Source organism: Dermacentor variabilis, chromosome 5 (assembly GCF_050947875.1).
Source record: "Dermacentor variabilis isolate Ectoservices chromosome 5, ASM5094787v1, whole genome shotgun sequence".
Classification (NCBI taxonomy): domain Eukaryota; kingdom Metazoa; phylum Arthropoda; class Arachnida; order Ixodida; family Ixodidae; genus Dermacentor; species Dermacentor variabilis.
The window spans coordinates 15,178,676-15,196,820 of NC_134572.1; the positions used below are offsets into that span (position 1 = coordinate 15,178,676).

An 18,145-nucleotide genomic window follows, 5' to 3' on the forward strand; every position below is an offset into this window, starting at 1 on the left:
CAGCCGCATTAATTGAGCACTACAATGACTTGACAAGGTATACACATAATCAGAATTTTATTTTACCTTCAGTTCATACCAAATATGCCAAACAAACGGCATACTTCGCCGAAATCCGTCCCTGGAATGCCATACCACTGGTAATCAAAATCTCTCAATCAATTGGCAAATTCAAGAAAGAACTGAAAAATTTCCTCACACCCATGCCATACTCTGCGTAATTGGGGTTGCTTCTCTATGTTTTCCTTTTTTTCGTATATTTTTAGTATTTTCCACCCTGTAACCATCCGACAACTGCTTAGGAGTGTTGAATTGCCTTTGTTTTTTACCCTGTCTAGTTGTGGCTTTTGGTTCCTTTATTTGCTGCTCTTTGTTTGTTTTTTTACCTGCGATGTACTTTATTGTTTCATTTCGCTAGACCTGTCTTTTTTTTTCTTTCCTTTGCTCGCAATGTATTTTATTCTTTGTCTTCGCTACTGCTGTTTGCTGCATTAATTAATTTTTCTACATTCACTACCATAGAAGGTCCCGATTCCGTCTCTGATTATGGGACCTCCTTTTATATGCACAAATATTTGTAGTTCATTTAATGCCTGAAGACTACCACTTCTGACTCTGACTCTGACAGTGATGTGGATCCCATGAGCAAGAACTCACATTTAACGACCTGCAGTGGCAAGGGATGTGCTAAGTTGACGCACCTTACCTTTATCTTACAAACAACGGTTACCGCGCTAAACCTAAAAGAAGTACTATGGAAACAATTTTTTTGTGAAATGCCTAAATGCTTTTCTGGAATCAAAGAGTGCCAGAGATACAGCGCGCTATTACATGTGAGCAAGTGATCAGTATTCTCACCATATCGAAATTAGAGAATATCTTGGCACTGGGGGCATGTATGGAACAAACGACGGTGTGACCCATGGATGCCATCCGCTTGAGGATCTGTACGCACATTAGACTAGATACGTTGTCCAGGCCACTGCAATCAAAGGAAACACCAAACTATTAGACAGCGTGAAATCACCGTCGTGTGCGTTCACCGTGCACTTGAAAATTGTGTGAGCTCTTTTCGCTGTAAGTGCAGCAAAATTGGGCGAAAGATGCCTGAAGCACGGTCGCGATATGTTCGTATCGTCTGATGGTGGAGTGATTTAGCAAGCACAAAACCGGATAACAAGGAATGTTTTGTCTTTGTCTAGATATTTATGCTGTTATAGACGGTAACAATATTTGATGATCTTAGTTAGGCTGAAGACCATGCGCGAGTGTTCTCTGCCTTAACACAATGCCGTTGATAGTTTGATTCTGTTCTGTTATGTTATGCATAAGGCTGCCGGGAAGAGATTTAGAGGAAGAGTACCTCGGCTACTCCATTTCTCTATGTTATGCAGCAGAAACTAAGGAACTAAACAGTAATTTTAAGTTAGACAGGTAAGAGTTGACTGAAATAAATAAAGATAATAACGTCGCAACTGAGAGTACACTGACTCTCACAAGAGTACACAAATTAGAGTACACTGAGAGTCCATGCCACTACCCGAATAATATATACTCTATGAACTTCTTATTCATTAGTGCAAGGGTCCTTCACGAACTAAATGAATAGTACGTCTACGTATGTCACGGTGCGGCATTATTCGATTCGGCACCGACTAACGGGCGCCAAAAGGTCGCAGGAATAGCAACCGACGAACAAGACGGTTATTGCCGGCCACTCGGGCAAGCGGCCGAAAGAAGTCGAAGACAGGTTTAGAGATTATTTTTTGTTGTTGCTGGCGCGACCGTGACGCCCCGACGGCATTTTGTAAGAGCCCCTGCATATTCTCTGCCCCGCGCACGTGCATTGAGAAGCTTGCTAAGAAGCCAGGGGTGCGAATACTCCGAAATATGGGGTGTCTCTGTGCAATCCTGTGTTCGAGCAACTTCTTACGCTGTGCTGGTGTCCACGAATTGCTGACAGTGTATGTTTTCCGACAGCGCCGCATGGCCGCCTGCCGTCATTTCTCCTGTGTTTGTGAACGAAGGATAGAGGCCCGCCACGGAAGGGTGTGCGTGTGTGGTGCAATAAAAGTGAGCGACCTTTAACAGCAGGGGGGAATCACCCGTTCCCTCATCCCTAATTAAAAGGGGCGCGGCCAGGACCTTGAGAGGAGCCGGCATACAATTGGGTGAACTTGATTTGATCGTCACCAATATCTGCCGTTCACCGACTCAGGGAATTAAGGAAAGGAGAAGTTATTTAAGCGCAGATTTTAGTAGAAGTAAACGTAAAGTACCAAATAATATTGCCTTATAAACAGAAAGAAAGAGCCAAAAGGCCTGTCAACATTTTATCGTGCTGTTGTGTGTGCGTGTGTGTGTTTAGTGCGTATTGATGGGGTGCGTGTTTAGCGCTCCAGTTGTCTAAGCTTATCCAGTTTCTTGTTTTAGTTCTGACTACGTAAGACGCGTTTACAGAACAAAATAGTTTAAAAACGGTGGTCTAAGCAAAGGTAGCCGCTTTTAGTGCTGTTACGCAACAGCACTAATCCTTATCGATGAAGGAACCTCGCCCGTGCAATGTGCTCGCTACCCATGACAGGAGCAAAAGGACAAAGGTTTACGCTGAACCGACTAGCATGCAGAGGCGAGCTGCGCGGCGGTGAAAGTATCCAAGTTTAAACGAAACTGTCTTGCGAAAGTCATCACTGCAGCAAAACACTACATAAGTTTGTTTTCCCCACTAATTTTGTCCTGTGCCAAACGTTCCAAACCGCAGAGTGATTCAATGCCGCTAATGCAGCGCATGCATTAACGCGCCACAGTTACCACGTACTTTCCTGAGAATGGTATCAAACACCGTGCTGGGCAACAGCAAAGTGGGAATGACTTCGGTCAACGGAACGGGTGACTGAACACGCCGCATGCGCTGCACAGACAAACGCAGTATCGCCGCGCAGACGCAGTAGCCGAAGACCAAATGCTGGAATTCATCGCCAAAAAAAAAAAAAGGGGGGGGGGGGAGCGACAAATCGTGAGTGCGCCATGACAACGGAACTGCGATGACGAAAAACCTCCGCCGTACGCGCACGTCCACACAATGATGACTAGCAGACGACGCCAGGAGCAATCCACCAGAAGCGAGGTCACGACTGCGACTCCACTCGCTTTCGCGGGGAACAGTTTCCCAGAATATTCCGTACGTGCTGTTCTACGAGCCTGCCAGCTTACGCTTGAAATGCTCGACGAGCAGAGCCCATCGGCCGACAACTTCAAGTTGCCTTGACGTATTGGCGGCGAGGAGTTACGGAGTCGCCATCTATCGGAAGCGCCTCGCTGGCGTAGTATGAGGGATCACGCGGCGCGACCCTAATATAGGTTTTGCTGTCGGCGCTCACTGAAAACACCACGCGGGAGCTCTCCCGGACATTTCTGTAAATACTTTCGAAACGAGAGAAGTTTTTTACTATCTAAATATTAATCTTGGTCAAACTGAAAGCACAGAATCATTTACAGACGCTATCTCTTTACCGAATACGTACAGTGAACGCCACTGCGTGCGCGTGGTCGCCGCGATGGAGTCCCCCGAACCGGCTTCTTTCGTGAAAGGTAGGCAAACGCTGAGAGCAAACTATGTGAAATATGTTCTTATAGTGTTTGTACAACTAAATTGAGCGTTATACAATGAAGCCTCAATGCAGCGATCGCACAGCTTCGCAGCGACGACTGCGCGTCTGCATGCTTGTCCGCGCACTGTTTGGCTTTCGCCGCGTGCGCGTTTTCGCACCGTGCCATGAACTTTAGGCCACAGAATATGAGCATTTGACAGTATGCAAGCAATCATCTTTGCGTGGGTGATATCAGACCTGTTCAAAAATAATTTCATTGTAGAGACTTCGACGCCTACGGGGACTGTGATGTGCCGTCGCGCAGATTCAATCTTTCTTTTTTTCTTCTAAATTCTTGGATGTTTCAATATTATTTCTCGAGTTGCGTCGCACTTTATGTTTATCGGTGTTCTCAGCGTGCGATTTCCCGCTGCTTCTTTTTTGTAATCCAGTGTATTAATTCATAACACGAACATGACCAGATGCCATGCTTTTTTTTAAATGTGCTTCTTACCGCTCCCTTGCCACTCCAGTGAACTTGCCAGTATCTATAGCATCGACAAGTTCATAGGCCAAACCGTCATCACATTAGTCGGGCAGCGGACTCGGGCGAGCGTCTCAGTGCGTGTTTTCCGAACATTGCAGACCCGGCGCCGTAGCAGAAATCTTCCTCGCGTCTGTGCTTGCTGCATACCCGATTTGTAGCCGATGACTGTTTGCCAGTTTTATGTTTCGCGAGCCAAGCTTCACGTAGCTTCTTGTCCTGCGGCTACGTGTGAATCAGGCTGACACCGGGCTTCGTTGCGTACGTCCGGCAATGCGGCACCGAGCAGTAGCCTACCATGTTGCGCGCCTTCAAAGGCAGCCACTACCTATTGCAGTGTTTTCAAGCGTTGTAAAGGAGAATCGCAAAACGAGAAAATCTCGCCACTAAATGAGGACCGCAGCGTACGAGGGAATTTGAACTCTCGTTTTCAGCTCGCTTCGGCGCTTCCGAAGCAGCCGACGTGGCCGCTATGTCCACGTGATCCCTAATAGCACGTCGCGCCGACGGTGGCACCAGCTTTTCCAGTGGTGGAGCTCGGGGCCAATAGCGAGTGCACGCGCGGCATGGCAGTGAAGTTCTCCCACTGACGTCACACGCGAGAGGGCGCTACTCAAAGGTTCCCGGACTAATACTGACGACACCTAGCGAAAAAACATAGGCGGCAACGATGAGCAAAACATAAATCGTTGAGGCCCTCTTTACATGACATCCTAAAAGGTCGCGAACGGAGTGCTGGACGGATGTACTTCTTTCGAACAATACAAAGGGAAGTTTCTGCGATAGCCCACTCATTGAGACCTGTCGGAAGCCTTTAAAATTCAAACGTAGTTCACCGGCTGTTCCTCGGCGTTGTGTTTAGCAAGTCATACTCGTATATAGTTGGATGGGCCGGAAGCCCTACCAGTGACATTTGCGGCTTGGCGGAAACAATAGCCCATATTCGGTGCACCTGACCAAGTGATAGTACGGAGAGGTAGGTGCTGTGTGTACCGATCAGACGCACTGCACAGACGCACTGCACAGCCGGCCACTCTGACATCAAAAGCTGCCAGCTAGGCCAGTGGTCACAGCCGACGTATGCGCTAAAAGCAGTCAGAGTCTACGCACCTGCAGGATAAGCCGCGATAGTGACGTTTCCAGCCTGAAAGTTTTGTGTGCCCTGAGTGCCCGGGCCCCCGCCCCGAAACATGCCCGCTGACAATATTGAGCGTGCAGCGAGCTCTCCTCGCTTCATACGAATAGCCCCTTCCTCTTCACGTCGTCGCTTCTAGTGCACGTTTGCTTAACGAAGGGACCCAGCAAGTACAACGCAGGATAGAACGGGTTGTAAGCAGAAAATACCAGAAAATGAAGGGGAAAGAATACGCAGGGCATGTTTATTCCTCCGCTATAGGAAGCCACCACACGCCAAAGCTCAGAAAGGACATTTTCGTCCATTTCGCTGCTCCCAACCACGAATTTTAACCAAATTCCCTAATTCTGTACTTATCGTCAGTGGTCCGAGTGGCACCCCGTCCAGGTTACCACCGTGATCGGCCAGACTCCAACTTTAGATTATAAGGACGGAATAGAAGCGAGCTAAAGAAAGAATTTTACATTGCACCGGCTCAGGTTCGCAATAAATAAAGTGATGAGTGACTCACCGGAGGCATGAAGCTAGCATGATGCGTTATGACTGCGGCCACCCTTGCGTGCTGAAGCTGTCTAGAAGAAATGCTGTGCTAGAGAGAGATTAATACGGGGAACCGAGAGGATCGATTTTTTATCAGTTGCAATTACATGAAGCCAGCAGAAAATCAGGCCAGGAAAATTATTTCTACATTCCGTATAAATTTAACAGTTCATGTTTCCTTCGCTTACCCTTTCTTCGTTGTCTGTTGGCACTATGTGGTTATAACGAATTCTGTGGCAGGTGGCAGAACCGACCGCGTACAGCGTAGCACGCCGCTGGAGCGTTCCACGTAAGGATATGAGGCCTTCGGAATAAGAGAAATAAAACTAGGTCATAACGCGATTAGCTGATACCAACAGAGTGCGGGCTAATTTTTTTTCTCGCAGCTTTCGTTCTTTTTTTTTCTTCTTCTGCCTCGTGCGTATTCCTCTTTTTTTTTTCGTATTCCTTGACCTTTAACAAATCATTTAAGGCACTCGCGGTGTAGTTAGCCTGTGGACTACGTGACCTAGTCGAGACACCTGAGAGCCAGACAACCTTGTTGGTTCGTCGAGGAACAGAACAGGCGGGTTGTTAACCAGCTCCTGGGCGATGGCCAGCCGCTTCCGCTGGCCGCCGGACAGATTCTCCGTGAGAGTGTTTCGGCACGCCTCCAGGCCCCATTCTTGTATTGACTGCTCTACCTGCGAGTGGTAACGTCGGAGTATAGTGATTTTCTCTCGTGTACTAGGCTTCCTGTAATTGGAAGACAGTGCATTGTCGGGACTTAAGTACACATAACTTGATGATCGATATGCCTTGCTAAAATTCTTGCAAGTATAATTTTAAGAATTAAAGTTTCAGATGATGTAACTGGGGCACACAATGTGCGTATTTCTTGCGCGGTTGTATGAACTTAGGACAACGTGCACGGTGTAATGCATTCCCAGCGGTCGTTCTATAAGACGTTATGGGTGAAACACAAGCCAGATACCACCACATCGTTTTCGCAATTCTCCAGCTGACAAATGAACTCCCTAGTATTTTTGATGACGATCTTAGAAAAGACGGGTTTTATGAATAAGCACGAACGGCTTCAGTCTCACTGAACTGCGCTGCCCATATCGGTGGCATAATATAGCTCGGTTTTACGACCAAAGTCTGGCAGTGGGAATTCTCGGAGAATCTCGGACACTCATTTTGGCGCTCGCGTACGCAGATAATTTGCGAAGGACATCCTCTGGCATTCCCAGCTCACATAATTTTATAGGGTGAAAAGATGCATCATCGTGTTTATGTATTTTTAGACTCTTGTTCTCGGTTCCTATAGGCCGCCACGCTGTCAACATTATTCATCTCTCGATCGTGTGTGTCTTCGTCAATTAGGGCGTATTCTTGTGCCTCTCCCCTCGCCCCCCCCCCTATGTTATTACGCGCCGATTTTTTTCTTCGCATTATTACATCTGCTAAGCTTGTGTAAATTCGCGCTACACAACGCACACATAAACACACACACGCCTGACACGCATGTATTCCTGTTAAATGGTCACTTAGACTGTTCATACTGTAAGATTTAATGCATTACCTTTTATATCTAGCTGTCAGCTGCGTTGCTAAATTCATTACAGCGGAGTAGCAGGTGTGGCATTACATGGTGCCGAATGGTTCCAGGCTTTTTTTTTTTCTTTATAACTAATCGTAACATAAGCAGAACGAAAGTGTCAGGCCACGTCTCCCAACGCATTTCACCTTCTTGGCCTTGTCCTTTGGTTCAATGTTCGGCATTCGCAGTTCAACGCTCATGTAGATGGCTTCGAATACCGTCAGAACTGGCAGCAGGCGGTCTTCCTGCATGACGTAGCAGCTCTGCTTGTTGAACAGCTCCCGTTCGCGCACGTAGCCATTGATATGAATCTCTCCCGTGTAGCCCTTGTCGCTGCAAGCAAGGAAAGTGCGTGTTTGGTGAAGGGAAGAGCTGCTTTCAGTGAGTGCATTGATTGCAGTGCGGTCAGGATGAGAGAGAAAGGAACACGACACGGCCACGCTGCATTTCATTCAAGTGGTCAAGCAGCTTGAAGGAGTGATGAGACGTTGAACAAGATGGGTCGCCTCTGCGCTTCTGAGCCTGTTTCTAGCAAAGACGGTAAGGTCGTCAGCATGCACGCACGCAGAGAGAGACAGAGAGGGAGGTGAGAGTCGTATATAGTCACTAAGAATGAAATTCTGATGTTTCACGTGCGAGAACCTCGACATGAATATGAGGCATGCCGTAATGGGGGACTACGGATTAATTTTAACCGCCTGTAGTTCTTTAACGTGCACCCGGCCCGCATCGAAATGAGGCCGCTGTGGCCGAAATTTTATCTCGGGCCTAGCAGCGCAACGCCAAAACCACTACGCTATGGTGCGGGTGGGCGTAGTCGTATATTTCGCAAGACTTAGGTTAAACAACACCTTGAGTTCTTCAAAAACTTCGCGGAAGCTTAAATTCTCATGGCGGTGCAGCGTTGACCGCAGAACACATGCATGCACGATGAGAGGTACCTTCTGACACATGCGTTGTCTTTGACAACGTGTGCGCGGCATTTAGATATACAGCTGAAATTTCTATTCGAGGCTCCTGTCGCACGATTTAACCAGCCGTCAGTGGCCTATTTGTATTCATGGACAAGATCTCGTTCTCGAAGCCACAAATCTGCTCCGGTGGTACTGTCATCGGCGAAGACATCCCCTCCCCCCCCCCCCACCCCACCATAAGAAAAGGGGAAAAACCGTAGAAGTAAGAAAGAAAACAGGACATGGCGAAAACAGCAAAACTAACGCAAAGCGAATGAAATGCTTATCTAAGTATATAAAGTAAGGGCGCTCGGTTACTGTTAAGATTTCTTCATTTAGAACGTCTGCGGCATTACGGGGGTTGCACCTAAGTAAAATATTCAGCGCATTTGTTGTCATGGAACCATCTTAGTTTGCAATTTGTCGTGCTTACTTTTTTCCATGATCTATTTATTACTGCGCATAGACTGAAATATGAGTTACTAAGAAGGCTTTCATGGCGAAAGTACATGGAGAAGAAAGAATAACAAGATAGAGCGTTTCCGTTCCCATTTATAGCATCCGTTTTCTGTCATAAACAAGCAATTGCATTAATGTGAGTTCCTGTTCAATGCAAGGATACGTCTCTGCACACAAAAGTGTGAGGTGTATGAGAAAGAAAAACAGTTTCTAGAGAGAGAGAGAGAGAGAGAGAGAGAGAGAGAGAGAGAGAGAGAGAGAGAGAGAGAGAGAAGTGAATCAAAGGCAGAGAATAGCTCGCTCAACCAAGAGAAATGTCCGTTTTCTACCCCACCCTAAAGGGAGTTAGGAGAAAAAAATAAATAAAAAGACACTAAACATTATAAAACAAGGTTGCCATGTGGCATTGCAGGGTAAAAGTCTTCTTGTTTTTTGCAAGCTTGATTAAAGTGATTCTGGTGTGATCTCGAAAACATTTTTGTTTGCTAAAGAATCTGTCGAAAGGCGACTTTTGCAATGAATTCAGCAGGCAAATTGGTACCGTTGTTCCGATAGAATACTATCAAACAATAAACAACCACTAAAACCGGGAAGTTTATACAAACTCATTTACTGCACATCATGCTGGATGAAGCATTGCATTGCTGGCGCGCGAAAACACTATATAGCGCCGTGTTCCTCTTTAAGTAGTATTAATATTGTCAAAATGTCAGCAAGGAATGTGAAAAACTCTGTGGAACGACGAGCAGCTGCTCTTCACGTACTGCATGTCACGTACTGTTGGCCGGAAGAAAATTCGGTGACCTTGTGCGGTGCTAGGTCACGGGCAGCGCTAAGTAAACGGAGTACTTTCTATGGGACGCAGACCATGAGTAATCGGCTACGCTGAAGGCGGGAAAGTTTCAGTGAAAACAATACGGAAAGAAGGAAGCCTCGCTACAAGCGGTTTGCGAAAGCGTCTCTGACGCGCCTTCCAATACGCGGTAAGGGAGAGAAAAACAATTCGGCTAGTCACTGTATAGCGCCAAGGGCTCTACGTGTTGAAACAACGTAAAAGGACGGACCACAAGGGTGCGGTGTGCTGGAATATGCAGAATTTAAGTACTTGTTGCAGTCCTGCAACCTCATATGTCTTCGTTGCAATGGCTAGCACTTCAGCTGTCATTTTGTTTGCTGTTAGGAATGGTGGCGCCTATCCTTACAAACCGCTCCACACGAGCCGCTTTGCGTGTCTAGTACAAGCAAAGCGCAAGAAAGCGCCCAAACCATGCAACAGAACGAAAAGAGTGGGTCAGCATAATTGGCGGCTACTACATTGGCTAATTGCTTTGGCTGAGAATGGCTCCGCGTGCCTTTGGGGCTTTATATACTGCAGTAGTAGGGCAGTCTGTTAGGAATCGCTGAACATGCGTAGTCGGTAGCGGGATCTCTTTATACGTCTACCGAGGAAGCTCACTGCGAATGGCAAACTGTGTAAAAATTGAGCTCCGTGATTGCTCCTCTTTATTGCTTCACGCAGCTGGCAGCACGATCCAGGTAAAACGCAAGAACAATGCCATCTTTAACACTTGCAGTCGCGGTTCTTCAGATTTAGAGGAACTTTCAACATATAGGTGAGAGTTACTATCACTAATAACTTGCCTGAAGTGTAAACATTACAAAACATTTAACAGCGGCAGTTCGCAAACTGTTTTCTAAAACGTAAATTGCACAACCACCTCCCCCCTCCACTAAATTAATCAGCTGCCCTACAATGACTAGACGAATGATTCAATGCACATCGCGTAGTCTGGCACACGTACACTGAAGACAGAATTTCCAAAGTTGAACAAATATAGGAAAAAAAGTTTTGTCAGATTCATTTACTCTAAATAGTCTGGATGAAACTCACCGTTCTAACTAATGAGAGCTAATGCCATCTAGCCAGTCTACTTGGATCCACAGAAATTTCAGCGGATTCAGTTCATATCTCTCTGACTAATAACCTTGCTCTCGACCCCAACTAGTACCTGTCACCTCTAGCAGCGAAAAACACACCACATGCTAAGCTGCAAGAAAAATGAAACGTCACCTCCCCTCACCAGCCCGGATAATAACACTGACATCATATAAGGTTTTGGAGTGATAAATATCAAAGTGACCCAGTAGGCGGATGTGGAGGTTTTTATGAGGCTCCAGAAAGGAACTTAGAACCGTTGTCGAGGGCGCGTATGTAATACATTCGAGCAAGGCGTGGATGTAAATGTGCAGTGACGCGCGAAATAGACCTCAACTGCACCGACACTCGTCCCCAGTCTTCTATACGTGACAATTCCCGTCTGGTATTACTAATCTCAATCTTGTGGGCCTATTGAAGAAATGGGAATAGTAACACCAACACCTTTAATAATTACAATGAAATAAGCAGGTCATTTTGGCGAAAGAAATGACCGTACTCACTAGAAACCCGTAAGCAAGTTGAGCAATGTCGTCTTGCCAGCACCGGAAGGGCCCATGACTGCCGTCAGTGTACCAGAACGCACTTCGCCGCTCATGTTTTGTACCAGGTTCCTACTGGCTGAAATGAGCAACAAGAAAATAAAATCAGTTACACACGGACTACAAGGCACGTGCTCTTCTTTCAGTCTTCCCGACATTACAACATGCTGCAGCCGTTAAGCAGTGTCGAAGTCAGCCGTGACAACCGACGGCCGGTTACAACTTTCAGATGGGATACTTGATGCCCGTCTGCTTCTGCGAAGCTCTCCGATTTCTATATGTTTAGGTACTTCAGTCTCTGACTCGCTATTTTTAAGTAAATGAGATATGTGTTCTACACTGCTTAAAAGGAAGCGCTTTAGTAGTAGCTTAAACATAAACAAAATGCAATAAAACAGTTTACCCTTAACAACATTCAGTAGAACTGACCATATTGCGCTAAATAAATCTCAACTTTTACTCTGAAAGAGCGTTTGTATCGAGCCGCAGTGTTTGTTTATCATTTGTACAGAATGCTTCTGAAGGCTCATTGGTTGTTTCCCGTTTTCATAGTATATTTGTTTGCTTGTTTAGCGTTATATAACTATACCAATCTTGATTGTCTATTTTCATTGTAATTGCCTGATATTTTTCCTCCTTGATACTCCGCCTACATGGACACTTTACGGGCCTGCAGTACTTTTGCAGATACTATCTCTCATATGTGTGTGTGTGTGTGTGTGTGTGTGTGTGTGTGTGTGTGTGTGTGTGTGTGTGTGTGTGTGTGTGTGTGTGTGTGTGTGTGTGTGTGTGTGTGCGTGTGTGTGTGTGTGTGTGTGTGTGTGTGTGTGTGTGTGTGTGTGTGTGTGTGTGTGTGGTGTGTGTGTGTGTGTGTGTTTGTGTGTGTGTGTGTGTGTGTGTTTGTGCACCATTTGTCATGTTCTCTAGGGCTACACTCGCGATGAAAACTTTTTTTTACTTGCACTGGTCATGACGTTGCGAGTTGTCTTGGAGGCACTCACTGCCTTGATCAGCAAGGACGTAATTCAGGTAACACAACTTCATCAACACAACTGTGCTGTTAACAAAAACATCAAAACCACTACAACAACTACAACATTTAGCCCAATTTTGAATAAATGCATGGCTGGGGCGTTTAAAATGAGCAACTGTGCGAAAGCAAATTACTCTGATAAAGCGTCTACTGCCTTAATAACATTCGGTTTATGGTTGCTTTTGATACGTCTGCTCTCACGACCTTTAATGTCATAGTCATTTCAGCCATTCGTTGACATGCACAGCAGTCTGGAGAACTCTTCTTTGGAGCGAAACCCCCAAAACCTCCCTGTCATCATATAACGACGGTCGCGGACTGCTTGACTACTGGCGTGCTATAATGCTGCATATGTCTCTTTAGGGCATGAATCTTTCACGAGGCGAGTCCATATTTCCAACTATACCATTGCCAATGGAAACATCTTGCCAATATACGTTTTTTCTATTCTTATATATATATATATTTTTGCTTATACATACTGCAGGCCGTAGTTCTGCCCAAGCAGCAGTGAAGAACAAGTATACCTAGAAGGTAACAATATTGCAGAAAAATTAGATTTCAGATACATATACAAATTGTCTCTCATACAGTAATGCAATATGATCTTGTTACATACCGAATTTGATGTCTGCAATAACATGAACAAAAGATTCAACCTAAGAACAGGAGACGACTGCATCTTGTCGCTTGTTCCAATAGGCTATTACGGCTGGAAATAAATAATACTTATCAGACTTAATGTGACTTGTGGTTCGTTTGACCATGTTGCTGTGACACATGCGCAGTGAATGCCTTGAGCGGAGTTATTTTCTAGTGGCCATGACAGAGCTTAGGGATAATTTCAACCTGGATACAACTCGGCGATGGGTGAGTCGTTTTAATTGAGCTTTCCTTTCATAACTAACTGGCCAACGTTGATCCACCTTGAATAATCGAGAAGGATGGAGCGGACTATCGTTGTATTTGTTGTAATTTCTCATTTAAGTATTTATGATACGGTCAGTCCTATAAGGAGGCTTTCAATTTGACAGGAGTTGTTGCTCCATGCAGTTTCCTTTTCAGTAGTGACAATTTACGTTGGGCTGTGGCATGAACTTCAGTAATATGGGGTTCCCAATTTAAGTTATTTGTGATAGTTACCCCGATATACTTTATACAGGAAGTTCTCGTTGTTGATCTATCGTCTAATATGTACGTAAAGTGAAGAGGGTGCCTTTTTTTTTAGTAAATGGTGTATTTTGTTGCATTACCATTCAGCCTTATGCCCCATACCTTGTACTACTTATGAATAGAATGTAAGGACTTATTTAACATATTTTTGTCTGCACGGTTAACTATTGATCTATATATGACGCAGTCATGTGCAACGATGTGTGTGGTCATACGTTATGGCCATACGTGGCTTCATTAAGCGGTGATTGAGAGTTACCGGAAAAACGATAACTAAATTCGGCATCTTTATTGATAAGCTGCCGTTTGCGGAGGCCTTTTAGTTTATTCAACTGTCCTTTCATTATTCTGATATCAACGTAGCTTTGTAGGAGTCCACATGCCATTTGAAAAAATGTGCTCGAGTGAAAATGGCTCTGGAATCCAATTTCAGTAAAATGAGGTTCCCAACTTAGGTTGTTTACGATAGTCAACCCGAAATAACTACTTGCACATTAAATGGTACTCAAGCAACCAGAACTCCCTGTATTAATTATCTCGGGGTCAGGATGGTGTTATTTTGTTAGTGAATGAGGTATATTTTGTTTTAGTAACATTCAGCATTATGTCCTATACCTTGCATCACATAGAATGTAAGGACTCATTCAACGTTTAAATCACACTTTTTGTTAATTTTTTTTACCTTGAGCCTTACTGACTCCTATTCTCTTTTCCACCGAATGTCGAACTCCTCCATTCACTCTGCAATAATCGCACGTTTGGGAACATTAGTTGAAATATACGCACTTCTGCCGCACTTGACCTTGTAGGTAAGGTTCTTCCAGGCAAGGTCGATACTCTCGAAGTTTCTGAACCCGTTCGGGCGGCCATTTCCGTTCACTTCAGTCTGGATCGGCAGGACTGCTCCAACTGCAGTATGTCGCATCAAGCAGTATTTTTTCTGTAGACACATCGCAGATTGAATCTTGCCTAACAAAATAGAATCATGCCTATCATACCTCCATATTGAACGCCAGCCGGAATGAAACTGTGAACTCGAAAAAACAAACTATACCACGTATTCACCATTCTACGTTCACTTTTCTGCATGAACCTTGCGTGATTCATTCACAGACGCAGATTTTTAGGTCTAAAACATGATTACCGGCCTGATATGGCAATATACCTGGTCACTATTTTAAGCAATTAGGTATCAGCGCTGTTCTACTTCGTTTATACAGTTTTCGTTTCATTCCGACTTGTCTTTCATTCACAGCGAAGGAAACAAACTAGCAAGTATTCCAAATCCGCTGTTGACAATGAGGAAATTGAACGTCAGGCGGTGAAACACAAGAATGGGTTTGTTGGTTAGATGTGACTGAAAAAGCAAAGCTTCTACAGCAAAATACGCAGTCAGATAACTAGATTGAGATGTATAGTACACAAAAACATTATTTATAGGAGCAGTAATTCCAAGAGCAGTAATCTTATAAGGCTAGGACAGGCTGCCTCAGAACACGTTCTCATAGAAAAGTCTAATTCTAACCAAGATGGCAACTCTCTGGCAGCCTTTAAAAGCTTGCGTGGAAAAAATTAAGCATAGGTATTTCACTAGGACGACCAGAGTATTCGTTCGGCGCAACGCTCGCGGTAATGGGCACCCTACAATGGGCAAGCTGTTCTTTCCCTGGCATTCCGTTGGCTGGCAGCATCTAGTAATAATGGGTAATAGTGAGATTCCGTGATATTTTATTCTCATTTCATTTATTTAAATATTTTCCTTGCCTTCCTTCTATCCAGTCTCGCCCCGAAGGAAAACTGCTGGACCAGTTTTCATCAAACTTTACTCTTTCTCTTTTCTTCTAACACTTTCCTGCACATATGCGCCACTTAAAGAGACCACTGCTTCACGACTACTCAGGCGTCAAGATATTCATCGCTGCCACTTTATTAACAGTTTTATTGTCGTCGGCACTCCAATCGACACTCGTTTATTATTCGCTAAAAGCATTCTTAACACAGCGTTTTATGTCAAAGTGGAATCAAGTGGACCTTCTTAAAGCGAAGCTTTCTTTGCCTTATTCTCCGATTTTCACACTGTTGCTGCTACTTGCCACCCTGCGTCGGGGTGGGGGGGGGGGGTGTTCAGAGCTTGTGTATACCTGACAGGAGCGCGGCAGAGACGAAAGGCGACGCGAGAAGCTCGTTTGGACCTTTGCACCGCGTCGAATGCGGGCAATGCCCTTTGGAGCTCCCTGAGCATCGCCACATTAGCCTTTTGACAGCTGTATACAATTACCCGTGATCACCCGCGAACGCATTGCAAAAATTGCGGTGCTTACCTTTCTACTTACGTGTAACTGTCCAGAGGAGAAGTATTGTATAAAATGGTAGAGGGGAGGTGGATAGAGGAGGCAGAGAATGGGTAGAATGTACGCAGACACGAAATGATTGCGGGGAAATGGGATAAATTGAAGTTCAAGGTAAGCTACGGTACGTTTCTGCTAGTTCTGAAACACAAACACCATGCAAATTTGTTAAGCGTTCACCTGATGCAAGGCGTGCAGAAGCAGAGCCGCATTAAACTGTAGGGTCTAGGCGACACTACGGAAGTGGTCACACGTCAAATCAACTCTCCTTCGCCCGCCGCGGTAGCTTTGCTGCTATGGCATCGCTCGAGGTCGTGGGTTTGATCCCGACCGCGGCAGCCGCATTTCGACGAGGGCGAAATAAAAAACGCCCGCGTACTTGAATTTAGAGACACGTTAAAGAACACCACGGTGTCAAAATTAATTCGGAGTCCGCCACTACGGTGGTCCTCATAATCCGATTGTAATTTGGACACATACAGCCCCATAATCCAATCCAAGTGTAATACTTCTGCCACGATGGGATGTGTCATGCGAGGCAATGAACATGCTCAACCCTTTCAGAGGTTACGAAGTATATGGCGTACAACAACGCCTCAAGCAAACATGTTACCTTGTGTTGTGTTGTACGCTACGCAGACAAAAAGCAGTGGTGCACTCAAAAGAAGGGTTAGCATCAACGCATCACTCTCGTGTTCGACTAAATGTTGAAGAAATTAAACATTCGCCGTCACCATTAACACTAATTATCATCAATCAAAGTGAACAGCACAGAATGCTTCGTTTACATCGATTCCCTCATGCAGTGCATGGGATCCGCATAATTTTTCTTCCTCAATCATAGCAGGCCCTGGTGGTGTATCGCATATATATATATATATATATATATGTCTTCCTCATTCCTCAGAGCGTGAAAGGGGCTTTAGCGCTTCGCTGACTCCGAGTCTGGAGCGCAATATCCTTGATAACGCTTGTTCTTGTAAGATGCGAGGCACCAAAGCGTCCATTCATTCTGACCTTGACAACCGCGCTTATTGTGATTAGCAGCCTTCAGCTATAGCAATAATTGTCTGTTTCGCTGTTCATAATTCTCCTGTCGTCAACACATTTGTCCTGTGTATTATCCAGCTCACCACCACCACAAATTACGTTTTTTTTCTCTCTTTTCTTTTTACAGTATCTTCCCCTGATGCTCTCCACACTCAATTTCTCTTTGGCATAGTCTAATAGTTGTAGCCCGCAAAGAAACCTCCCGTCTCCTTATCGCATTCTTAAGAGAGGCTGGTCTGGCGGACATGTGGGGAAACACCGCAGTGATACTACAAGAGACGCTCGGGCGTAGCAATGGGCGGCCTTGATCGCCAGGCTAAACCCGCCTGTTGCTACAACTCACTGCCATCACCTCCACCACCACTTTCCATCGCAGGTAACGACGTGCTTATAGTATCCGTTGTGGGAAAGACAATTACTTTTCACTCAAAGCCTGTTACTGCGCGCAAAACATCACTTAGAGGACACTCGGGTTTAAAGATCAGGTTTTCCTTCACCCCGATTAGGACTTTCTTTATTTAGGCACGGTCAACGCGCACGCACTCTTATTTCTTTTCCACATTCTACACGCAGCTTAGAAAGCTCACATGCCTGTAAGTCCACTTCAATGGTTTGTCTAGCGTGTCATCGTGCTGGTGCATCCTTTATGAAAAGTGTCTAAGCCACTCCACTTGCGACAGAACGGTTGTGGAGCTTCTATAGTGGTTCAGGCGGGTGTCAATCAATGTCCTACTCAATACCGAGAAATTGCGAGCGAGGAATGGTTTAAAGATGCCCCAGTGCACGGTCCGATGACAGGCTTGGCTACGCGTACTCGGTGCTCAAGAATGTACTGCTACGTTAATTACCGAAACTCAACTACGTGTCAAACTAACGCTCCCTTTACTATAGCCCCCTGACTGCTCTAAATCATTTTTTAAAGATCTCATCTGTTGTTGTTGTTTTTTTTCATATGTGACAGTTTGGCAAGAACCTCGACCCATCACCAGCTTTTCAGCTCACCCCAGTGCGAGTGATTTAACTTCTTTAAGGCTTGTCGGTGGGATAGTTTGTTCTGATTCATAGAGAACTAATAGCAGCGCGAGAAGACAAGGACGAGAAGGTGACTCACACAGACAACGCATGTGTGCGCCGCCTTCTCGTCCTTGTCTTCTCGCGCTGTCATTCGAGTGGCGGGGGCCTTTGTGAAGCCACTAAAATAGCGGATTTTTTGCTCCTCTCCTAGCATTTGTGCTTTCAAAGATGAATGCTGAAATAAAA

The 18,145-nt window shown here is 45.3% G+C and overlaps 1 protein-coding gene across 1 annotated transcript in view; it reads right to left on the minus strand.

The window, feature by feature from the left end:
* LOC142582285 (ATP-binding cassette sub-family G member 1-like) overlaps nt 1–18,145 on the minus strand; it is a 29,996-nt gene that overhangs the window by 10,119 nt on the left and 1,732 nt on the right. Inside the window, exons 2-6 of the mRNA XM_075691793.1 lie at nt 14,274–14,396; nt 11,243–11,360; nt 7,538–7,724; nt 6,347–6,492; nt 859–982 (exon numbers count right to left, since the gene is read on the minus strand). Coding sequence (XP_075547908.1) covers nt 859–982; nt 6,347–6,492; nt 7,538–7,724; nt 11,243–11,360; nt 14,274–14,396 — 698 coding nt within the window. The remainder of the gene's footprint in view (nt 1–858; nt 983–6,346; nt 6,493–7,537; nt 7,725–11,242; nt 11,361–14,273; nt 14,397–18,145) is intronic.